This window comes from Ovis aries, chromosome 12, assembly GCF_016772045.2.
Source record: "Ovis aries strain OAR_USU_Benz2616 breed Rambouillet chromosome 12, ARS-UI_Ramb_v3.0, whole genome shotgun sequence".
Lineage (NCBI taxonomy): Eukaryota > Metazoa > Chordata > Mammalia > Artiodactyla > Bovidae > Ovis > Ovis aries.
The window spans coordinates 79040123-79064178 of NC_056065.1; the positions used below are offsets into that span (position 1 = coordinate 79040123).

Genomic DNA, 24056 nt, shown 5'->3' on the forward strand with positions numbered 1-24056 from the left:
AGTGGTATGAACATGTAGTTGTTGAGACGTAAAGAAATGGTGTTGAAATTACATATGAAACTCCAGGAGTTGGTGAAAGGCGGGGAAGCCTGGCCTGCTGCAGTCCGTGGGGTCACAAAGGGTCGGACATGACTTAGCAGCTGAACAAATGCTGCTTTAGTAGTTCATTAATTGGCAAGATCTAGTCTCAGTCCTAAAAACCGTCATCTTTCCAGGCAGTGATACTTGCGACACTGGGATCTGCCAAGGGCTTCCTACTGGGACGAGTCACGGGCGGCGCCATGACCACTCCATGAAAGAAGGGTCGAGTTTCAGTTAGAGTCGATGAAAACGGAAGCAGGGCCTTCTTCTGCAAGTCCACAGACGCCCCCCCCCCCCCGCCACCCAGTGCCAGGAGGGCAGCTCCTGGGGCTGGTGGTGGCCACTTCCAGGCTGCCCGCCGTGGCTGCAGTGGAGCCTCACAGAGGCATGACCACGAGCACGCAGCGCCTGTGGAGTGCCAGCCTCTGCTCTAAGAACCTTATGGGAACGGACTCGTGCATTCTCCCAACCAGCCTGTGAAGCAGGCCCTGACGTTATTCCTCTGTGCCAGAGGTGGACCCTGAGGCACAGAGGGGCTAGGGAGTTAGCAAAGGCCACTCAGCCAGCCAGCAGCAGCGCCAGGCTTTAAACCAGGGCCCCTTGCCCCAGTCTGCACGCTCAGCCTGGAGGCCATTCTTGGAGCTGAGCCTCAGACCTTGCACCTCCAGGGGCTGCAGGCCGGGGTCTCGGGGGCTTCACGCACAGGGGCCAAAGGAAGCGAGGATGGAAGAAGGCTCGAGGAGGAGTGAGGGGGTGGAGCAAGGGGGGCTCTCCCTGCATCTTCGCTCTTCCTTGCTAGCTAGGAGCCTGCTCCCATCTAAAGGGGACCCAGGGAGGAGTGGGCATTCTAAGTCACACCCCCTGCCCTGTTCCCTCTCTCCCTCCCCGCCCCTCCTTCTCCCCCTCCATTCCCCCCGCCCCAGCTGCCTCTAGCCCCTCACCCGCTGAGGACGCCCAGCACCAGGTTGAGGATGAAGAAGGAGCCCAGCAGGATGAGGGTGACAAAGTATATCCAGGGCCACTCGTTCCCGATGGCGTCGTTCACCTGGACAGACATGGGCGTGAGTCCCCGGCGTGCAGGCCCAGGCCCTCTGCAAGTTGGCCCACTCGCCGCACCTGGCCACCTGGGTCCCGCCTGAAGACGCAGCACTGGGGCCTTGCTGACGGCTACCTGGCCAACGGGACGGAGCCCTGCCTCCCTCCAACCGCCCGGCTCCCTGCCTGGACCCCGTCCTGCTGGCTGCCTCCAGCCTCCTCTCCAGCCAAGATTTCTCCCAGTAGAAACACTCCAAGCCTCGACCTGCACTCGGCCGGCTCCTTCAGGAACCGCCTGTGGCTGCGGTGAGTCCCCCGGCATCTCTGAGTCCTGTCCCAGCGCCTCCTGAGCTGACGATGTGAGCTCGCCCCTCACAGGCTGGTCACAGGCGAAACGACACGTGTGACAGTCCTTTGAAACGTTTAATAACTGGCTCCCATGATCTGAGCTCACGAGAGCCAGTCACACTAATCCTTTACCTTTGCAAAGCATTTGACAGTTCTCCAACTGTCCCACATAGGCAGTGTCACCCCCTGGCCAGGCTCCGGGGTTGGAGCTGGGGGGATTAGAGGTCAGTCTTGGCCGTGTCGCTCACTAGCCACCCTAGGCCAAGTCACCGAACCTCTCTGAGCCTCAGTTTCCTTATCCAGAAAATGGGATCATGCCTTCCATCGCTGGAGGATCAAATAGCTCTGAGTAACACCAAAAAAGAACCTTCTCAACAGGAGGACCACACACTGGGTGTGCATCGGTACTGTGGGGACCCAGTTAACAGACTCACTAACCATCTAACTACCCGATGATGGAGCTGGTATTTTTATTCCACAGACGAGGGACCTGCTATCCCATCGTCTTTTTATGGGAGAGCAGCCTTGCCCAGCAGTGAGGAGAGAGACTCTCCAGGCCCTTCCTCCCTCGGAAATCTGAGATTCCTGGCCATCAGGGGCGAGTCACTCACACCCAGGCTTGGGGACAAGGTAGGAGCTGAAACAGAAGCCGCCGAGCTCCTGGTTTCCATCCTCACTGCTCCTGGGGCTGCGGACACAGGTGGTACCCCAACCCCTCCTCCCGGGATGCTGGAGGTGAGGGGTGCAGCGGGCCCTCCGGGGTCCAGGACTGGCAGCCCCACCAACAGCCCCGAGCCCACGGGTGAGGGGACAGCCGGCAGGCTCGGGCCGAGACCCACCCAGTAGAGGACGTCTGTCCAGCCCTCCATGGTGATGCACTGATATACGGTGAGCATGGAGAAGCCGAAGTTGTCGAAGTGGGTGATGCCGTGGTTGGGGCCGGGCCACCCGCCGCGGCACTCGCTGCCGCTGATGGTGCAGGGGCGGCCGGAGCCCGTCCGGGCGCAGGGGGACGGCTTCTCATTCTCCACCGTGGCCACGATGTCTGAGGGCGGGCGGCGAGAGCAGTGAGCCCCAGGCGGGAACGGGAGGGGGCGTCTCAACAAGACTGTGAAATCGGGAGGACAGCCCCGCGGGGGCATGTGGTGCAGACCGCAGGGAGGCTGGGGGAGCGTGGGTATGGATCCAGACAGGGATCCACGGATACGGGTAGGCACAGCGACGCCTGCGGGCAGCAGCTCCAGGCAGACCTCCCTGGAGGCGAGGCTTCTACAGACCCCAGGCTGCGAGGCACGCGGATCACTTGTACCCACAGAGCTTCTCAGAAGGAGGCAGCGGGGGCGGAGGTGTGGGCAGGGCCTCCCGCCGACTTGAGAGCTCCCTCTGCGGCGCTGAAACAGAGCCCGCCCCGCCCCCGCCCCCAGCCCCGCAGCGCACCCCCGCCCCGCAGCGCACCCCCGCCCCGCAGCGCACCCCCGCCCCGCAGCGCACCCCCGCCCCGCAGCGCACCCCCGCCCCGCAGCGCACCCCCGCCCCGCAGCGCACGCATGCCCAGCCCCGCCCACAGCCCCGCCCCGACCAGCCCCGGCCCCGCCCACAGCCCCACCCCGGCCCCGGCCCCGGCCCCCGCCCCGCCCCGCCCCGCCCCGCCCCGCCCCCGCCCCGCAGCGCACCGGTGCCGATGAAGTAGCACGTCTTGTGCATCTTGCCCTTGAAGAGCTCGAGGCCGATGATGGCGTAGATGACGACCATGAAGAGCACCAGCAGGGCGATGTGGAAGAGCGGCAACATGGCCTTGAAGATGGAGTTGAGGACCACCTGCAGGCCTGCGGGGCGGGGGCGCGCACTCAGCTTCCCTCGCTCTCCTGGCCCTCCCGGGACACCAAGCCCGCAGGGGCCTAGAACCGGGGCAGGGAGCAGGCCGGGGGAGGGGCAGGGCTGCGCCACCCACTGGGCACCCCGGACACCAGCCGGAGCGGGCGGAGCACGCGGAAGGCCCGCAGCGCCTTGACGTCCAGGCCCGCGCCTTTGCTGCTCATCGGGGCCGTGTTGCTCTGGATGAGGTTGACCTGCTCCAGGATCACGGTGAAGACCCTGCGGCGACCAAAGGGGGAGACGGGGCCGCGGTCAGCTAGGCCTCTGCCCGGGGTCGGGGCCCTTGTCCCGTCCGGGGACCTGTAGGGAGGTGGGGAGGGGCAGGTATGGGGCCCCACGCAGGGGGCTGCTCTGGTGATGTCTGTCTGTCCGGGGGATTTTAGAGAAGACCCGCAGCCGTGTTCAGGCTCAGTGAGACGAACACCGGGCCCGTGGGTGATGTCCACTCTGGCCCTGAAGGTGCGGGTGGAGGCGCTGGGGTCACAGCATCTGTGTCAGGCCTGGGGGCTGAGCACACCCCGGAGTGGGTGGGCGGTTCCAGCCGCCGGGCACCGGTGGCGGGTGGTGGGAGGAGAAAGCCCAGGGCTGGCTCTTCTGTGGGCATTCCTCCTGCTGCCGTCTGACAAAGCCCCGGCCATCCTTCCTGCTCTCAGGGCGCTCTGAGGTTCGTCTCAAGCCCTTCAGTATCCTGTTGATAGCTGCCCCTGGACCGCACCACACAGGAGCGCGACCTCCAGCCAGGAGTGCGTCCAGGGCAGAGGCTGACTCACAGAATCCCCCTCCTCTCCGTGTTCTGCCCAGAGCAGTACTGAAGAATTGGTAAGTAAGCACCATGCTTCTTACTGACTTGAAGGGCGGCGTAGTGGTTAAGACAGCAGCCTCTGGAGTAAGTTGTGTGTTTGGTTCAGTCGCTCAGTCATGTCTGACTCTTTCTGACCCCACGGTGGCAGCACACCAGGCTCCCTGTCCTTCACTATCCCCTGGAGCCTGCTCAGACTCATGTCCTTCGAGTCAGTGATGCCGTCCCACCATCTCATCCTCTGATGAGCTCTTTTCCTTCTGCCCTTGGTCTTTCCCAGCATTGGTGACTTTTACAGTGAGTTGTCTGTTGGCATCAGATGACCAAAATGCTAAAGCTTCAGCTTCAGCATCAGTCTTTCCAGTGAATATTCAGGGTTGATCTCCTTTAAGATTGACTGGTTTGATCTCCTTGCTGTCCAAGCAAGACCTTCTGGAATCTTCTCCAACACCACAGTTCAAAGGCATCAATTCTTTGGCGTTCTGCCGTCTTTACGGTCCAGCTCTCACAACCGTACATGCCCACTGGGAAGCCCTGTTATAGTTAGGTGGTGGCTGCTATATCTTATGTCATGGGCTTAGCCATGCTCCCCCCGACCCCACTCCCAGTTCATATGCTGAAACCCTAACTCCTAGGATCTCAGAATATGACTGTATTTGAAGATAGGACTCTAAAGAAGTGACTCAAGCGAAAAGGGGGCTGTTAGGGTGGGCTCTAATTGTCTGACTGGTGCCCTTAGTACGAGAGGAAACGTGGCGCACCCCACATGGGCACGCGCACCACAGGGGTGTGTGTGGATAGAGGAAGGACCACGTGGGAATTCAGCAAGAAGGCGGCCATCGGCAAGCCAAGAAGGGAGGCCTCAGGAGAAACCTGGCAACACCTTGACCTTGGACTTCCAGCCTCCAGAAGAGTCAGAAAATGCGTTTTTGTGGCATCCGCCCCGGTCTGTGGCTTCTTGTCGTGGCGGCCCAAGCGGACTCGTGTGCTTCCTGCGTGCTCAGTCCCTTCAGTCGTGTCTGACCCTTTGTGGCCCCGTGGACTGTGCACCAGGAGGGCACAAGGCTCCTCTGTCCATGAGATTCTCCAGGCAAGAACACTGGAGCGGCTTGTCATGTCCTCCTCCTCCAGGGGATCTTCCTGACCCAGAGACCGAACATGCATCTCACGTCTCCTGCATTGGCAGGCGGGTTCTCTACCGCCAGCGCCACCTGGGAACCCCACGCAGACTCCTGCAGGTTACCAAATGTCCGTTCTCGTGAACTCAAGAGACACGTGCTCCACACAGGTCCGTGGAGAGATGGTAATGAAGGCTGAGAAATTCATGAATGTCCAGGAACTGCTGGGTCCTGGAAGCAGGCACATGTTTCCAGCCGTGTGTGCAGAAAGCAAACAGGCTGGCAGTGCCGGCTGGGGAGGGTGTGACTGGCTGGTGCCCCCACTGCCCCCACCCTGCTCATCGCTGTACCCGCCTCTGGGCCCTGGGGTCCCCACCAGGCTCAGCCCCGAACCCCAGCCTCTCTCACCCCAGGAAGACGATGATGAAGTCCAGCACGTTCCAGCCGCTGCGCAGGTAGGCGTCCTGGTGGAACAGGAAGCCGTAGGCGATGATCTTCATGGCGGCCTCGATGGAGAAGACGATGAGGAAGAAGTATTCCAGCTTCTCCTGCGGGGCGAGGGGGTCACATCAGGGCTCAGCCGCCTCGGGACTCCTGCCCCTGCTACCCTACCACCTGGCTCCCTCCCTCCCGCAGGGCCCCTCCCCAGGGGGCTGCACCAGGCCCTGGGGCCGCCTCTGACGTCCTCTGTTCCTCTTCCTGCTCTGTCTTCTGAGCGTATCCCCAGCTGCAAAAGCCACAGCTGTTTCTACCTGGTTCCATTCCTGTCTTACTCACTAAAATATAGGCGGTGTTGATTTTTTGCTCTTTTATTTTTTGGCCACGCTGCCTTGTGGAATCTTGGTTCAAGGACCAGAGACCAAAATGACGACCCCTGCAGTGGAAGGGCAGAGTCAACCTCTGGGGCACCAGGGAAGTTCCTCTTTTTTCAAAAAATGACTCTGCATCTCCAGGCTAGAATGGAATGAATGGATGAACAGGCTGGACAGCCACCGGATGAAGGCCCCATGTGGCTCCTCTGTGGGCGTCTTCTCCCTCATCCCGAGGACTCATGGGAGGAGGGTTGGGGAGCACTCACTAGGGTTCCAGGGGGGCCTTCCAGGCTGGTCAGAGCCTTCCCTTTCATCCACTTTCTGTGACCCCCTCCGCCCAGCCCACGTGCTCACATCCAAAGCTGACAGGCACCACTTGGCGGGCACAAGCGCCATCACGCAGGGTGGGGGCATTGTGGGGTCGCTGCCGTGGCGGGGGCCCTAGAGTTCACGGGCTAAGGCTCCTGGCTCAGCCCCCACCGCCCAGCCCCCAACTGAAGGGGGGCTCCTCTGGGCCTCTCCAGACCCCGCTCCACCCGCACCCTGGCCCAGTCACCCCTCCCTGTCCCCGGGTCTAGGAGGCAGCTATTTCCAAAGTAGCAGCTCACCCTGTCAGGGCTCCAGGCTGACACCACTGTCTTCTGAGCCAGGGTTCAGAGCTCTGTACCCGCCCCCGCCCCCGCCCCATGCCTCCCACAGGCTCGACTCCTGGACGGCCCTGCACGAGGAGGCCTGAGCCCTACCACCCACACCTGTGTCCCCACGGGTCACCTGCCCCTGCCTGGCCAGCACCCGGCAGAGCCATTGGTACGTTAGGGCCACCCGGTTAGCGGCTCGGACAAGAATTCACTTTTACTTCCAAAAGGGTAGGCTTGGGAGGCAAGGTCCCCAACAGCTCATTCACACAGATCCGGTCTCAGAGACCTCCACATTTAGTATTTAGAGAGTTTTCCTGAAAGCACAGTTTCCCTTTCTGTCCAGAGGGGAAAACTGAGGCACATGTGGGCTAAACCTGCTTTCCTTAACGGGCCCTTTATTTCTTCCACCAGCTTGTAAGCCCAAAGCTTTCTCCTTCTTCCAGAAAATGGCACGGTAGGACTGGAAGGTAAGGCTGCATCCTACTGAAGGGCTTGTGTAGGGCCTGTGCTTGAGCTAAGTAAGGCAGCCGGGAACTGGGGCCATGGCCCTGGTGAGGGGTCACTGTCCAGGGGCCATCCCATGGCTCCCTGCGAGGGTGGGGGCGGCACAGCAGAGCTGAGGGGGATGGGGGTCCCGTCTCCTGCAGGGCAGGCCACTGGGAGTCTGGCAGCCCGAGGGGGCAGAAGGAGCAGTGAGTGAAGTCAAGTCAGCATTTAAACACTCCAGCGGCTGCTGCCCCAGGGGCAGAAGTGGGCTTAGCGGAGGGAAAACAGGGCCCAGAATAGCTGCAGAGCTCACAGGCCAGGCGGCCGGCCACACACCGGCAAGGGAGGGGGCGCCTGCACCTGCCCCTGCCCATCCTGCTTCTGCTTGGCCACCAGGGAGCTTGTCGAGGCCACGGGTCATTCAGGGTCCGCTGCTGTTAGCTCCGGCCCGACCCTGACGTGCGTGGAGTTACCGAGCTCTGCGTGGGCACCTGTGTGTACATGCGTCCCGCCGAGGCAGGGGGCTGGGCCCCTTCCTCCGCCACAGGAACGGAGTCACGTGGAGTCACCGCAGGCCCCCGGCCCTGGCTCTCTCCCTGCTGCTGACTAAGCGCCACCCTGGAGGCCATCTGAAGGCCCCGGTGGCCAGCCTTCCTGGAGCTCCCTGGGTGCCTGCTCCCCCCGTGCCCCCTTCCCTTCGGCTGTGCCTGTGTCCCCCTGCACCGCCCCGCTGGTTCTCACGGAGCCGTGGCCCGCGGTCCTGTCCGGGGGCGGCCAGGGCTGGACTCCATGTGTCCCGCCTCTACCTGAACGCCCCTCCCCAGATCCCGCTCCTCCACACGGTCCTGGCTAGGCCGATGGCACCAACTTGCTGAGTGGGACTCCCACCTGGCTCTCTCTGGACGCCTCCCACTGCTCTGCCCTGGGCCCCAGCACCTACCATGTCCAAACCTTTCTGCACCCTAACGTTTTCTGACCCGCCTGCCCCCAAACTCACACAACCTCTGCCCCCACACCTTCTAGGCCCATACGACCCCTGGACACCCCCCACGTGACATCCAGGCCCCTGGATCCCCTGCTGTCACTGCCCCTCTGCCTGCATCCCCGGGCCCCTCAGCCCAGCAGACCTCACACCCGCCAACAGCCCTCTGAGCTCCCAGGGTGAGCTCCTCCCATGTGTCCCTCTGTCCCCGCAAACATGGGGCGCTCTTCACCACCCCTCCCCCAGCTGCAGCCCTGAGACCACACGTGGGGTCCCGAAGCTTGGGGCTGCCCGTGGTTTCTCTGCCGCCAAACAGAAGAGGCAGTGGTCCCCATCAGCAATGGGATTGGGGAGCGGGCAAAGGTCACCTTAGGTGGCGTCCCTGAGTCTCTGCTGGTGGGGCTTGAGGGAAGGTTTCATGGCAGGACTCCACCCCCACGCCAGGCACGGCTCCCCTGACGTCACCGGGGCTCAGGGCTTCTGCCCTTGCTGTTGCTCTGCCGGGACTGTCCTTCTGAGAGAGCCCCACGACCGCACCCTTCTCTCTTTGGGACCCCAGCTCCAGCGTCATCGCTGGGGCCCAGGACCCCTCCTTCCCTCCCCCCACTATCTTCATCCCAAGGTTGCGGTGTTTGTCAGCAGCTGACCCCGCTGGCCACGCCCCGTCTCGTCCTTCCTGACCGTCCGCCCGCCTCACTGTACAGCCTGGAGCTGCTGCCTTGTCCCCTGCGTCCAGCACCGGCATGGGCATCGGTGTCCCCAGCGCTGGCCCTTGGTCCCCGCCTGCGGTGGGCGCCATGAAGGCTCCAGAAGCGGCCTTTGGGAACTGTCAGAGCAACATGTACAACCCCCAGGCACGCGGGCAGGTCACAGGCCAAGGTGGGCTCACAGAAGCCACGTGGCGAGCCCCGGGGCCAGCCCGCACAGCTCAGCGCTGACGAGGTCCGCGGGGGAGGAGCACCCGTCAGACCACAGAGGACGCGACACTCCAGCCACAGACAGCTCTGGCCTCATAGGTCGTCCGCAAAGCTCCATGCTGGAGCACGTGGGACCGCCTGGCACACAGGAGGGCCTCAAGGAACATTTGCTGAATGAATACACAGCAGAAAATCCCATCTCTGATGCCACATGCCTCAGAGGCCTCGCCATCTCCGTTTCTGAGAGGGGACGCTGGACCCCAGGCTCTGACACCCACGCAGGGAGACAGTGCCCACCCCAGAGCCCTGGCACTGCCTGGGTGAGCACCATGAGCCTGTCTGACCAGGAGCTGAGACCAGCTCCCTGCAGCGCGTGCTGAGTCGCTCCAGTCACGTCCGACTCTGTGCGACCCCGTGGACCGCAGCCTGCGAGGCTCCTCTGTCCACGGGATTCTCCAGGCAGGAGCACTGGAGTGGACTGCCATGCCCTCCTCCAGGGCATCTTTCTGACCCGGGGGTCTAACCTGGCTTTCCAGTATTGCAGGCAGATTCTTCCACTGAGCCCCCAGAGAAACCCCTGCAAGGAAGGGCCTTAACTAGCAAACATCCCTCCGCAGACAGGCTGCTCACTGGGGCTCCAGAACTAGTGTTGGCTGGAGGCAGGCCTGCTCTGTGACCCTGACTCCCTTGCTCCTGGGGGCGTTGCAGCCAGACCCCCTTAAGCCCTGGGCTGAGAACAGTGGGGCTCAGACCGCACCCCATCCTGCTGCTGCCTCTGTCTCCAGGGGTCAGTCATCCTGGCTCGACTCTCTGTGCCCTGAGGCCCTGGGCTCCGTGGGGAGGTGGGGGTGGGGCGGGGCTCCCTCCGGAGGTCCGCAGGCCTCGGTCCCCCTGTCTGACCACATTGGGGCCTTCAGGACAGTGGGCCTGGACACCAGCATCCCTGACGCCAGCGGCCCCTTGGAGGGCTCTGGGCCCTGCAGGGTCCACAGAAAGGCCCCACAGGCTGGTTCCGGGGCAGGGTGATGGAGCCGGGAAGCTCCAGTCACAGTTCCGAAGGCGGCAGGTCCTCTCCAACCCCCAGGCCTGAGGCTCCTGCCTTAGGGCCCAGGCGCTGTGACCTGTTCAGACACAAATCTTGCTGGGGTGGGCCTGGAGCGTTCCGCTTTTCCACTCACAGTTGTTCACTGTTAGGACCATCTGCGTCAACGGGCCGGAGCGGGTTTGGCTGAGAGAGGGAGCCTGTGTGCAGGGGGTGCCGTGGGGTCTCACGGCCGTGCTCGGAGCAGGCCCCCGGGTGCTGCTGCTCCAAGATGCTCCCCACCCCGGGTCCTCCCCGTTCTGCTCCCCAAGCAGACCCTGGGCCCGCTGCCCCTGGAGATGTAGGGGGCAGGTCGGGAGGTTTGTCTCCTAAAGCCCCCCACCCCAGTGTGTGGGAGGGCTTGAAGTGGGGGGCCATCTCCCCAGCAAAACAGAGCCTCAGCCCATGGTTTGGAGGTTCGAGAGCCTGCTTCCTCACAGCTCCCTGAGCTGCGGCAGGGTCTGAGGGCACCGGGGGACCCCTGAGACCGCAAGGGGCAGCCCTGCCAAGGACTCTTGCTTCCTGAACTGCCCGCAGGGACAGCAGACAGTGGCCCGGGGAACCACGTGTCTAGAACGCTGTGGCCGCGAGGGCGGATGGGGCTGCCGGGCGCCGCCTGAGACCGGGGCCGGGCCACGGAGTGAGCGGAGACCAAACACGGTCCGGTTCTGTCCATCCTAGAGGGCTGGGCGTAGGGCCCAGGCGAGGCCGGCTTCTGGGAGCAAAGGGGGCGCCTCTTGGGCACCCCTACTCTGCAGCTTCTCCTGCGTGGACGTGAGGAAGGTGGGGGCGAGGCCCTGGCCCACCTGCCCTGGCTTAGCCCCCGGTGTCCCGGGGAGCTGGCCTGCGGCCTGAGGCGCCAGTGCCCGGGAATGCAGGCCCTGGGGTGTGTCTGCAGGACCCCTCAGCCTCCAGGCTGGGAGGAGGGCCCGCTGGCGGGAGGGCAGTAGCTGCATTCATCCTGACGCACCCTCCCAGCATGGACGAGACCTGAGCCTGTCCCCACTCCCTGGCCTCTGCTTCCCTTCACAGGAGGAGAACCAGCTCCCGCGGGGCCCGCACTGGGTAGGGGTCAGGAGTGTGTCCAGAGGTGGGTGGCAGGGCGGAGGGCCGCAGGGGGAGCCGCTCACCTGGGGGGGCAAGAAAGCGAGGCACCCACGTCATGGGCAGGAAATGGGGCCTGGGCCGGCGTGCTGACAGCCGCGCTGCGTCACTGAGCTGGTGCGCCAGGCCCTCCTGTAGTGACACACACACACGTGCACACACGCACGCACACGTGCACGCACACAGAGACACGTGCACAGAGACACGCACACGCATGCACACGCACACACATGCACACGCATGTACGCACATGCGCACAGACACAGACACACACGCACGTCATCCTCACAGGGGCCTGGAAAGGCAGCACTCCTACCCCCACCGAACGGATGAGGAAACCAAAGCACAGAGGGGTTAAGTAATTTCTCCAGGATCACACAGCGGCCGACTGGCAGGGCCGTGATGAGAACCCAGGCCCCATGACCTCAACCACCACGTCATGCTGGGAGGGGAGAAAATTCACACGGGGACCCCCGGGGGGCTCGTCAGATCCTGTCCTCTGCCCTCCAGGCCTGGGTTCCTCAGGGCTTGGCGGTGGGCTGGGAACACAAGGAGGGGACAGAGAGGGGAGGCGACAGCCACCTCCTCAGCCACCCCCGTGTGGCCGGACAGACGCGTTCCCCCGACAGTTCTGGAGGACGGGGAATCCACCCCTGCCCCCAGCCGGGGCTCACAGACTGCAGGGAGCTGCACCAGAGCCAGACCGGGCTCCGCCGGGCCCCCGGGGCCAACATCTTGGGCCAGGCGTGCAGGGCAGCTCCGACTCTGTCCACCCACCTCTTGGTGCCCACGCAGCACCTGGGCTGAGAGGGGCACGGAGGAGCGTGGGGAACTCTGAGACCCCGGTGGGAGAGGGCAGGCATTTCGCCAGACCCCCAAGCAGTGGCCCGGGCTTGGACCCCTGTGCCCGGCTGGCCCGGGGTCTTTGACAGGCAAGGCCAGTGTGGGCCGCTTCCTGGGGAGGTGGGGTGGGCCGAGCGGCAGCGGGCGCATTCCGGACCCTATAAAAAGACGGCAATCCGAGCCCAGGAATGTTAGGGGCCCGATGGCCGGCAGGCTCAGGGTGGGGGTGGGGAGGGCCAGCCCCTCAGCCCCCTGGCTGCCCCAGGCCAGCCTGACCAGCGTCAGCAAATCCTCCCGACCTCGGAAGTCAGCACCGGGCCCTTGCTGGAACCTCTGCTAGCAGGCCTGGCCGAGGGGTCTGCCGGGGCCTCCACCCTGCCTCTCCTGCGGGTGGGCGGCTCTTGGTCGGCAGGAGGGGGCGGTCCTGTGCACTGGGGGCAGCGGAGCAGACCCCTGGCCTCTGCCCTATAGACATGAGCAGTACGCTCAGGACGTACGCTCAGGACACACGCCCGGGACACACGCCTGGAGTACATGCTCGGGACACACGCCTGGGGTACACGCTAGGGACATGCCTGGGACGCACACTCGGGACACACAGGACACACACCCAAGACACGCTGAGGTCACACACCCAAGATACACGCTCAGGACACATGTCTAGGACGCATGCTTACACAAGCTCAGGACGCACTCTCAGGAGACACACCCAGGACACATGCCCAGGACACATGCTTACACACGCTCAGGACACACGTTCCCCCCAGCCTCTAGACTGTCACTGAGAGCCCCTCCCCTTCCTACCCTGGAAACCACTGACCTGGGGCTGTCCCTCTGACTCTCAGGATTCTGCCCAGTAGGAGCACAGACTCCTGCCTGATAGAGACCGTCCCTGCTGGACACTCGCTGTAGGACGCCAGCCCGCTGGGCGTCTCATCCGGCAACCCTAGCCTGTCATGTTTTCTCCGGGGTCATAGCTTCTTGGTCTCTATGCGTTGAATCAGCCTATGACCTGTGTTCCTTCTGTTTTAATCAGAGTCATGTCTTTACCCTCTGCTTGTGGACACAGTGACAGATAAGCAGCTAAAGCAGTGTTTCCAGCCTGCCCCAGAACTGGTCACTCCGGCACTGCCACCGCTGATTTTCCGCGTGGGTCCCTTGCTCTGGCCCCGGCTGCATGGAGACGCTCCCAAAGGTTTCCCTTCATTAATTCAGTCCGGGGTCCCCCCCGGGGCAGGGCCCCTTCAGGCTTCAGGGAGCAGGTGGGCCTTAGAGCGGTGGAGCTGACCTCCTGGGGTCCTGGGCTGCGGCCGGCGCCCTGGGTCCTAGTTGGGCTTCCACCCCTCTGCCCTCCCACTGGCCCCAGGATGGCTCAGGGTCTATTCTGCCCTCCTGCTTCCCTGACACACACTGGCCTGTGTGAGCGGCGTCCGCCGCCTGCACTAGGCTGGGGGTCCCCTGGCACAGGCAGTGTGGGTCAGTCCTGCAGGCACACAGCAGCCTGCCTGCCCTCTGGGGGCTGTGGATGTGGGGCCGGATCTCCGAGCTTCCTCCCTGGCCTGCGTGGCAGCAACTCCACAGTCTAGAGAGAGGGGTCCTGGGGAGGCGCCAGGAGCTGCTGTCCTGGACGGCCCCTCCTCCAGCCCCGCCCGGGACCACTCCCTGGGGAAGCAGAGACCTCCTGCGTCCCCTTCTGATGAGGAGGGAGCCACGCCCAGCGCCCAACCAGGTTTGCTGCAGAGCCCACTGGACGGGCGCTGTGCCTCAGTTTACTCGTCCATAAAACCGTGCTGCCCTGTGGGGCCATGGTGGGCATCCAGGGCAGTGAGGCCCTGCGCATGCCAGAGCAGTGCCCGGCACAGGGCAGGTGCCCAACGGATGACGCCCAGGACGAAGATGGTGATGATGGCATTCGGGTGGAGGCCAGAAAAGCCGTCCAGATAAATCAGATGTTGGAAGAAGAAAAGGGTTAAGGAGGTCGGACACAGACGGCGGGTGGGGGGAAGAGGAAGACCTTGTCTGAGATAATCCTTTGGTCATCGACTCGAGTTCCATCCTTTGAGTCCAGAACAACCCGGGCCTCTGTGACTGGGGCTCTGCGGCCGGGAAGCCCCACAGGGGTGCTGAGGCTCAGCACAGTGAGGGCTCCTGTGCTGATAGACGAGGTGGCACAACCTGCAGGTCTCGACTCAGGCAGAGCCTTCTCGGAAGTGTACGGCGCTAACGCCTTTCACAGGTGAGGGCGCACAGTAGCGCAGCAGCTCGCCCGAGATCACACAGCTGCAGCCCCAGGGCCCCTCTCTGAGCCACCATCTGCGTCTCCCGCCTGGCTGAGGCAGGGCCCACATCCCCCCTGCTGGCTGGGACGCCGCCACAGTGGTCGGGACGCGGGCACCGACCCCGCCTTCACGGGTCTCGGACCACGGCGTCTCCCCAGGCCTCCTGGCCGTCTCTGGGCCTCGGCCTCCCCTGCCGCTCTGACCCAGGGCTTCCCCCTGACGAAGCGTCACGGGGGCCCCCAGATCAGCCTGTCAGCCTGGCTGAGAGCTGGTGGGTGGGGCCGGAGTGGCTCCCGGAGGGGCCCCAGCCTCCCGGGGTGGGGGTGTGCTCGTTCTCAGAACAGGTGTCAGGGCTCCCCCCCGAGTGAGGGGCCAGCTGCCCAGGGCTGCACGAGGCCCGCCCCCACCAGCCTGCAGTCGCCCGGAGTCGGGGAGCCTCTGTGGCCCAGGGACGGGGCGCGTGCGGGCCTGGCCCAGGCCAGCGCCGTTGAAGGTGCTGGGACACCTTCCTGCCACCGTGCTCCCCCTGGCAGCCTCTCCTGGTGGGCTACGGCCTGTTTAATGTTGGCGGGTGCAGACCCGCCCAGGCACCCCCCCACCCGATGACCCAGATGTGCCCCGGCCTGAGCTGGGTGTGGAACTGGGCGTCCCCCTGCACACAGGCCCACTGCTTCCGCCTGACGGGGACAGGCCTCCCCCAGGGGTATGCTGAGCACTGGAGGGTGGGGGACTGGACCTTGCCGGGCACCACTGAGCGGGCCACGGCACAGGCAGCCCTGGCTGGGGACAGCTGTCCGGACACACCGCATGGCGCATGGGCATAAACCTGACCCTCCCAGGACCTCGGACAGGTCCTGCCAGGGGGCCCAGGGCCCCAGAGGTCGGGGCCTGAGCTGAGAGTCTGTCCTTAGAGGCAGGGAAGGCGGGGAGGTGGCAGAAAGCGGGACCGTGAGTGAGCCACTGCCCCCAGGTCCCGGCCGTGCACCTGCCCCTGCTGGGCCCCGCTCACAAAACAGAGACGAGACGGTGAAAGATTTGCTGCCACCACCACTGCCAAGCGTTGTCCCAAGCACGGCGCCCGCCCGAGCAGGCCACCGTCCGGGACTCCGCCTCTGCGCTCCCGGCCCAGGCCAGACCTGCCACCCTCTGGGGCCTCCCTGACCCCATGGCTCACCCAGGTTTTCCTCCAGGACAGCGTGCTCGCGCCCCCCGACCCTGCGCGCCTCCTGTTCCTTTACTGCTCGCCTGAGGCACTGGACTGACCTCTGTGCAGACGGGAACTCTGGTTCACAAGGCCAACCCCCGTGGGTGCCGGGGACGAGCACTCGACAGTGTTTGTTAAATGAACAAGAGAGTGAACAGTGGTCCGGGCGCCTCCCTTCTCCCAACCATGGCTCTGCTGGAAGGCTGGGGGTGGGAGACGGGAGTTCTCTGGCCTTCCTCAGGTTCTTGTAAGGCAGCCAATCGTGGGAAGAAGAGAAAAAGACCCCTGATCCCTCCCCATTGCTCTGCCCACCCTCACTTCCCTTTCGCCGGTTTTTGGGGACGATAAACACATAATGGACAAGGGGGAGGCGGGAGACCTCAGCCGTGTGAGCGGGAAGCCGTGTGAGCCATGGGAGCGGGGAGCCGGCCGTGTGAGCCATGTGAGTGGGGAGCCGTGTGACCCGTGTGACCCGTGGGAGCCGTGGGAGCCGTGTGACCCGTGGGAGCCGTGTGAGCCGTGTGAGCCGTGTGAGTGGGGAGCCGTGTGAGCCGTGGGAGCCGTGTGAGCTGTATGAGCTGTGTGAGCTATATGAGCCGTGGGAGCCGTGGGAGCCGTGGGAGCCGTGGGAGCCGTGGGTGCTGCGGGAGCGGGAGCCGGCCTCAGCGTCCCCCCAACCCGGGCCCTCACAGTGGGGGTCCCTCACGGACGAGCAGCAGCCAGTCCAGCTCCAACCCTCGCCGTGGCGGTGGCTGTCTGGGAAGGCTTCCCACGTGGTCCTGCCCAGGGGCGTGCATTGCCTCATCTCTGCAGGCGCTCTCACTCAGCCCACAGCACTGTCTGGACTTTTTGAGGGGGCTGCTTTGTTTCAAGATGGAAGGCAACGTGCCTGCTAAGATCTCTGATACTCTCCGGAGGATGGAGTGCTTTCCCAAAGCTGTCAACCTTTTAGGGAGTTGAAACGGAACCAACGCCCCCAGACAGGAACCCCTGAAGGGCGGGGTGGATGCAGGGCATAGAGAAGGGACCCGTCCTGGGACCCGGGCTCCGAGGAGTGCCTCCCCACACCTGTCTCCCCCATGTCGGATCCCACGCTCTGCATTTTTCCAATTATAGCCAAGCACACACTTAGACTCCCAGCTTCTCCCCAACCCGAGACAGATGGATCCCGGGGAAAGCAGCGCCACACAGAGGCACAGACAGCGCTGCCCTTCCAGGCCCTGGACACATGCGGCCGGCTTCCTCCTGCCCTCCCTGCAGAGTTAGTGCCCGGAACGCCTGCTGACATGAAGGGGTGCACCGCCCTGTCCCCCGGGAGCCTGGGTGGTAGGTGCCCAGGGCCACGGCCTCCAGTGGCTTTCCAGGAGCCTCCAGGTTGTTGCCACGTTGGCAGCACAGTGATCCAGTCAAGGCTGAAAGTCAGAGCCCGAGTCAGACTCTCTGGGAAGACAGACATGTGGGGGGACCCTGGGCAGGGAACGCAGACCCCCCGGGTCTCAGTCTCCTCGTCTCATAAAGGGCCTAACGGCCTCACGGGGGAGGAACGAGACAATAAAGCAAAATGTTCACGCAGAGCCGGCACTTGGGCAACGTTGGGCGTTGGACTATGATCTGGCTTTCGGTAAGTCCATCTTTTATCCTCTCCAAGCCTCCGTTTTCTCATCACAAACAGACTGAGGCAGGGAGGAGCAAGACAACCTGACCCAGGAAACCCCCTCCAGCTGCGGCATTCCCTGGCCTGTGGACGTGTTGTGGGTGCTGGGCCGAAGGGAGCGTGGTGCTGACATAAACTCCCGCAGAAAAGCAAGCTCCACAGAAGCGCGTTTCTTCCAAGTCACACCCAGGGAAGGGAGATCAGCATTCAGCCCCGTCACTGGCCTCACTAAGCCTCAGTCTCTGCATCTGCCGAACGGGACTGGCTTAGGGGCTGTGGTGCGGAGGACACAGCCCACTCTCACACGGTGCTCAGCAGTGAGTCCTGCGGCCACAGGGGTGGAGCCAGAACCAAGGCCACCTCCAAAGCTGACTGAGGCCCTTCGTAACCTTTGCCAAAGCCCCCTGATCATCACTAACGAGCTTCCTGACTCCAAATTAGGCCAAAACGCTGACCCCATGCTCAACCTATAGCACTCTGACCAACCGTGCGTGCGCGCGAGCTAAGTTGACTCAGTTTCGTCTGACTCTTTGTGGCTCAAAGACTGTAGCCAACCAGGCTCTTCCGTCCATGGGATTCTCCAGGAGAGATACTGGAGCGGGTTGCCATGCCCTCCTCCAAGGGGAGCTTCCCCACCCAGGGATGGACCCATGTCCCTTACAGCTCCTGCTTTGGGAGGTGGGTTTTTCACCCCTAGTGCCACCTGGGAAGTCCACCCAACCAATCACCCAGCAGCAACCTGCCAGCAGGAATTTTCTTTGTCTTGAGGCTATAAAAACTGGCTTCTAAACCAGGAAAGCGCTGCCTCTCTCCGGCCTGTTAGGAGGTCAGCCCGCTGAGCTCGCAGGGCCCCTGTTTTCTCTGATCTTTGTTCTTAGCAAACTCATTCCCTTCTGAAATGCTCCCAAGTCTGGACATTCCTTTCCAGCCCCTGCTTGGATTGCCTCAGCACTTAGCACGGAGCTGGCACAGCGGGTACTTGCTCAGTGCTGGCTGCTGATATGACGGAATCCAGCCCAGCCAGGTTTCCCTGCGGAGCTCAGAGCCGCTCAGCCCCCCCTGCAAGTCTCGGGGACAGGGGTCTCTACCCTCCCAGGGGGGTGGGGGTGAAGCTCCAGCATCCCCCACTGGGCAGCAGGCCAGCAGAGGCGGGACCACACTCTCTTACCAGGCCGAGGTTCAGCCTGTTGTTGTCGTCTTCCGGCATGGGCAGGTACACGGCCAGGGCCACGCAGTTGGCAAAGATGGTGAGTAGGATGATGGTCTCGAAGGGTCTGCGGCAGAGTCAAGGAGAGAGTGAGGCGCGGGACTTGCGGGTGGAGCAGAGTGCACGGGGGGTCTCTGTGGACACCGAGGCCCAGCGACGGGCCCACATCGCACTTCTGCTCCTGGCGGGGGTGCGGGCGGGGACCCTCCTCCTTCAGGGGGTTGACTGAGAAGTTCAGGGACCTCGAGGCACTGGCTCCCGTATGGGGCTACTCAGTTCCAACGCTCAGGGAGTCTTGAGTCCCATCTCAGTCCCTACACCCCCACCTCTCGCCCGGCCACCCACCCCTCTGTCCCCTTGAAGGCGCTACAGTCAGACAGTCCTCCGGGCCTCGGAGGAGCAGCCAGGGAGGCTGGGCTGGTACGAGCCAGGTGAGGCCCCTGGGGCAGGACAGGGAGCGGCTGTGTGCCCTGAAACCTGGCCTCTGTGGCCTGAGCAGGGGAGACTGCCCCGCGGCAGCTGCACCCCCAGGTCCCAGCACCCCCTGCGCAGGGCGAGCCAGCTGCTTGCCAGAGGGCACCCCCAGGCTCCCTGGACTTGCTGGTGAGCAGTAGGGGCCCTGGGGGAGGCCGCCAGGGGAGGTGCGGGTGGTGGGGACTGAGGGGTGAAGATGGAGGAGCGGAGGTGTGCGTGAGCTGATAGCGGGGATGCGCCCTGTGTCCACAGCTCACGGGTAGGCCCCGTGCCCTTTCCAGCCACCTTCCTTGGGTTTGGGGAGAGGTGGCCTCAGGGCAGAGGCCTGGAGAGGCGCCGGGAGACAGGAGAGAGGCCCTCGGCCCCCCAGACGGAACGGGCAGGGGGCCCCGGGGTGGGCACAGCAGTGTGGGGGCAGGCCCGGTCCCACCAGGCGCCCCGGTTCCGGGTTCTCTGCCCCTGCAGCTCCCTCCCTCTCTATCTTCTAGGCAACAGCTGGTGGGAGCCCGGTCTTCCAAAGCCCCTCAGAAATATTCCAAATATTCCCAGCCGGTGCGCTCAGCACCCCCATGACAACAGCCTTCCCTCTGCCTCATGCCTGTCCCCCTGGCCCCAGCAAGCCGGGCGTTTTCATCATTCTTCCTCCCGGAGCTGATGCCAGCGTGGAGGGGGTCACGTCCCTGTACCCAGGGCGTGCGGCCCAGCCGGGCCTGATGTCTGCACAGAGCTCAGTGCCCACCCCACCGGCCTCCCAGCCCCGCCGGCCCCCGCCACCCCATCCCATGTCAGGGCCTCCACGCCTTCCAGCACCTTCCAGAGGTGGCCTTGGGGCCCTGCGCCTTGCCCCCAGCCCCCTGCGTCCGCGCCAGGGCTGCCTTTCCCAAAGCCCCCGGCTGCACCCCTGGGCCCCAGTGCCGGGCCCCCAGAGCCTGTGATCACTGAGCCCCCTCCTCCCCTCCGCACAGCCCCTGAAGGATACTTCCACTCGACGATGCTGATGCAGGCTTTCCGCACAGGGTTCTGGAGGGTCAAGCAGAACAAGGCCCGGGGCGGCCTGGGCAGGACCTCCGGGACGGGCTTCTTGGCCTGCTTCCTCCGCAGGCCCTCGTCCTGGGCTGGGGCCGGCTCCATGGCTCCCGCGGCCTCGGCCTGTCCTGCTCGCCTACCGCTGCCCTCTCCTCCCTGCGGCCCAGCACCCCCGCCTCCTGGACTGGGTGGCTGAGCTGGGGCGCCTGCCCTGCTGAGCCAGCCGGGCGGGGCAGGATCACTCTCCCTGCTCCAGGGGTAAAATTAGCCTCCTCTGGCTCCCCGCTGACCAGCCCCCGGCTCCACAGCCAGGCAGCTGTCACCCCTCCCCAGCCCAGCCGGCGGCATCCCGGTATGTCCCCAAGGAGGCAGGGGGAGGGTCACACGCAGGCCCAGGCTGGAGCTGTGGACAGAGAGCTCAGGAAGTGATCTGGAGCCCCCAGACTCACTGAGCCCACGGAGGGACCACCGACACCAGCTCCTGGATGTCAAGATTAGTCCCCCTCCCCACCCCAAGACACCATCCGGAAAAGGTGCTGGGTGGCCCGGCTCAGTAGGAGTCCACAGCCCTCCCTCCCATCTCCACCCGCAGCCGTCTGGCCAAGACCCTCCACTCTCACCCCCACGCCCCGGGGTGGGGGGCTCCTGGGTGTACACACCTTTGTTCCCCACCTCACCCCACCGCCCCTAACTGTGCAAGGGGCAGGTGTCTGCCCCTGGGACTCTGCCCCGGCAGGTACTGAGCTCTGCGTGAACGTCAGCTGAATGCATAAGCGAACAGAACACCCCACACCCCCCGCAGGCAAGTGCTCTGAGTGGAAGGAGACTGGGTCGCCAGGGAAAAGAGGTGGACAGTGACCCGGAACCACAGAGCCCAGCGTCTTTATTTAGCCCCTTGGTGCAAACACAGCACATACACCCACGCGGCCTGCATGCCACGGAGCGCAGGATGAGGGGAAGCAGTCCCCTCCCGACCTGGGAAAGGAAAAGGCCACACTGCAGGCTGGGGGCTGCGGGCTGGGAGCCTTGGGTCCTCCAGTAAGGAAGCCAGGGAGCAGCACGGGCCACACGACCTCCCCCGCCACCCCACCCTGGGCTGGGTGCAGGCTGCCGGGCCTGCAGCTCACCCTCTGGGTGTCCCTGGGAGGCGGGCTGGCAAGCTCCCAAAGAGACGCTGGTGTCTGAGGCCATCTCCTGGAGAGTCCAGGCGAGGCCCGCCCATCAAAGCAGGCTTGCCTTCTGGGCTGCGCCTGTGGGCCCGGGGTTTACAGATCAGGGCTGCAGTGGCCGAGTACACACCGGAACCTGGGCTTAGACCTGTTCCCGCGCGGGGCTGAGGCCAAGCCGGAGCCCGACTCCAGGGTGGCCTCTCTCGTGCCCGTGTCCGCCGGCTGTAAGGGCCGGGGCCGGGGCCGGGGCCGGGGTGGCGCTGGCGCAGGGAGGATGCGGCGGACCCCGTAGCGTCGGTCGGCGGGGACCCCGGGGACCCAGAGCCCCCCGAGCCCGGGCGGCCGCAGCCTGCTCAGTGGCTGCACTCCTCCGACTCGCCGCAGGAGGGCTCGGCCGAGCCGGGCGCCAGGGAGGGCGCCGCCCGGGGCTCGCGGGGCGCGGCGCCGTCGGGGGCGGCGCTCAGCAGCTCCTGCAGGTGCCTGATGTAGCGGATGGCGGCGCGCAGCGTCTCCACCTTGCTGAGCCGCTTCTCGGCCAGGGCGCCGGGCAGGTGGCCGCGGAGGCGCGCGTAGCCCTCGTTGACGCAGCGGACGCGCTGGCGCTCGCGCTCATTGCGCTTCTGGATGAAGGCGGGCTCGAAGGGGTAGTCGCAGGCGCCCAGGGCGCCAGGGAAGGGCGCGCCCGGGAAGGCGGCCGCGTACGCGTCGCAGTAGGGCGGCCCAGCGGCGCCCGGGTAGAGCAGGAAGGGCACGGTGCCCAGGGGCTCGGCGCCGGCCGGGGGCGCCGGCCGCGGAGGGGGCCCGATGCCCAGAGGCAAGCGCCCGGGGGCCGCTGCGGGCCGGCGGGCCGCCAGAGCCCGGCAGGGGTCGTCGTTCATGGTGCCGTGCGGAGCCGCACCGAGCGAGCCCCGAGTCGCCCCGGCTCGGGTCTGCGCGCCCTACGCGCGCGGCGAGTCACATCGCCGGCCGCGGCTCGGGGCGCACGGACTGGTCAGCGCTTCTTTCTGCTCTCGGGGGAAGCTCCGAGGTCCCCCTAAGGCGCGCCATCGCTGCGGACTGGGCGGCCGCGCAGAGGCGGGATCCCGGGCCGGGCGCGGGCCTTCCAGGGGCGCAGCCCAGTGGCTCCGGCGGCCCTGCGCTGGGCTCTTGGTCCTCGCCGCCCTCGGGGACCGTGGCCTGCTGCCTGGAGTGCGCCGTGCCGCAGAGGCTCCCGGGGAACCGTCTCTAAAGAGGAGAGTGGACATGCCAGTTAGAAAAGGGCTTTCTTTCGGGGCTCTTTTGTGGCCCCCCTCACCCCCGCGAGCCTCCAAAGCAGTTGTAAGCATCAGGGCGGAGGCGGTGGGCTGCTGAAGACACTTGCGGAGCAGGGTTTGGACCGCGTTCACCCTTTCTTGCTGGGGTGACCTCTCTGAGCCACGGTTTCCAGTAGGGAGAGATTTAAAGCATCCTTCCCAGGAGAATAACGCTGCATAAGGACCAATTAGGAAAAGAAATACACCCAAAGACACCTCCTCCAGGGCCTGCCTTGTAAAAGTGCCCGGCGATGTCCTCTCCGTTGAGAGTGAGGGGCCTGGTCACTCCCACCTGCGGGGCCTCACACCTGGAGGCCCCCAGCCTGGGGGAGGGTTGGGGAGCTGGGGGAGGGGGAGAAGGGGGCATGAGCCGGCTCCGGCCCCCCGGGTTTGTCCCTCCTGCCTCTGGGTGCGCAGAGCCTGTCAGCCCAGTCTGCACGGGTAAGTGCTTGCTGAATAGCTGACAGCGTGGATGAGACAGGAAGCTGGGCTGGTCGCGGGACTAAGTTACACACAGCCTTTCCCAGACTCCGGGACGCTGTCGCTTTAGAAATGATTGGCCTGGGCTGCATTTAGGGGCTACCACCCCCTCCCTAGCCCCCTCACCCGCGGTTATCAGATCCCACTCTGTCATCACTGACCCACCCTCTCCCTGTGTGTCTGCGTGCCCCGCCGGTACCCTCTGCCCCGTCACAGGCTCTGTTATTGTGCCCTACCCACTGGAGACCTCAGGGTCCCGCCACCCCCGGGGGCAGTGATGGGGCAGCAGGGGCCAGAAGCTGGGCCAGGCCTTCTGTGTGACAGAGGGCTGGCTCTGTCCCCAGCCGGGGACGCGGCTCAGACCCCCGAGAGGCCCCCGCACCTTCTCATTACTCCCTCCTCCAGCTCCCAGGCTGGGCCCGGCTAGCTCCACTCTCTGCAGAGGGTCTCTGGGGAGTCAACAGTCCCCTAAGCACCTGCTCTCGAAAGAGCATATGAGGCTTTGGGACAAAACCACACACCCCTTCCCTGCTCCATGGCCTCCAAGGGACCCCCTTGGGAGAGAAGTTTCCAAGGGATGGTTCCAGACAGTCTCTTCCAAGCAGCCCCTTCGCTGCATCAGGACCAGTCTCCCTTGACACTCTGCCTGCTCCTGACCTCACCCCTCGGCTGACACAGACCCGGCCGGTCGTGGCCCCTTTGCTTCCCAGTCCTGCCTGTGCTGACTGTCTGAATTCTCCAGCCCCCGACACGGGTGATCGAGGCTGTGCGCTCTGAGTCTTCAGCCAGACAGTAAGCTGCCAGAGGGCAGGGACTCTCTCATTCTTAGCTAGTGCCCCTTGGTCCCTTGCCAGTGCTGGCGTGGAAGGGGTGCTCAGAATTATCTGCAATCAGTCCTCTTGTTTTATGAAAATACGAGATCCAGACTGTCCTCTCCCATGTGATCCCTGCCTATTCAAATTCAACTTATTTGAATATAATTTGGTAGAGGTCAGAAATTTATTTACATCTACACGCGAAGAGTTGACTCATTGGAAAAGACTCTGATGCTGGGAGGGATTGGGGGCAGGAGGAGAAGGGGACGACAGAGGATGAGATGGCTGGATGGCATCACGGACTCGATGGACATGAGTCTGAGTGAACTCCGGGAGT

General features: G+C 64.4%; 2 protein-coding genes across 3 annotated transcripts in view; both read right to left on the bottom strand.

The window, feature by feature from the left end:
• The window catches only part of CACNA1S (calcium voltage-gated channel subunit alpha1 S), a 55843-nt gene extending 35690 nt beyond the window's left edge, over window positions 1–20153 (bottom strand). For both annotated transcript variants that reach the window (XM_042229448.1, XM_027976013.2), the window contains exons 1-7: window positions 19917–20153; window positions 18425–18530; window positions 5665–5804; window positions 3416–3558; window positions 3138–3290; window positions 2304–2509; window positions 1023–1126 (exon numbers count right to left, since the gene is read on the bottom strand). In XM_042229448.1, coding sequence (XP_042085382.1) covers window positions 1023–1126; window positions 2304–2509; window positions 3138–3290; window positions 3416–3558; window positions 5665–5804; window positions 18425–18530; window positions 19917–20068 — 1004 coding nt within the window. In that variant the 5' untranslated portion in view covers window positions 20069–20153. The remainder of the gene's footprint in view (window positions 1–1022; window positions 1127–2303; window positions 2510–3137; window positions 3291–3415; window positions 3559–5664; window positions 5805–18424; window positions 18531–19916) is intronic.
• A 1332-nt stretch (window positions 20154–21485) lies between these two features.
• Window positions 21486–22010, bottom strand: ASCL5 (achaete-scute family bHLH transcription factor 5). Its single transcript, XM_027976100.1, has one exon. It carries the CDS (start codon window positions 22008–22010, stop codon window positions 21486–21488), a length of 525 nt encoding a protein of 174 aa, XP_027831901.1.
• Window positions 22011–24056: the final 2046 nt, after the last annotated feature.

Coding starts and splice junctions, on each gene's coding strand:
- ASCL5 (XM_027976100.1), bottom strand. CDS start 22,010: ATGAACGACGACCCCTGCCGGGCTCTGGCGGCCCGCCGGCCCGCAGCG.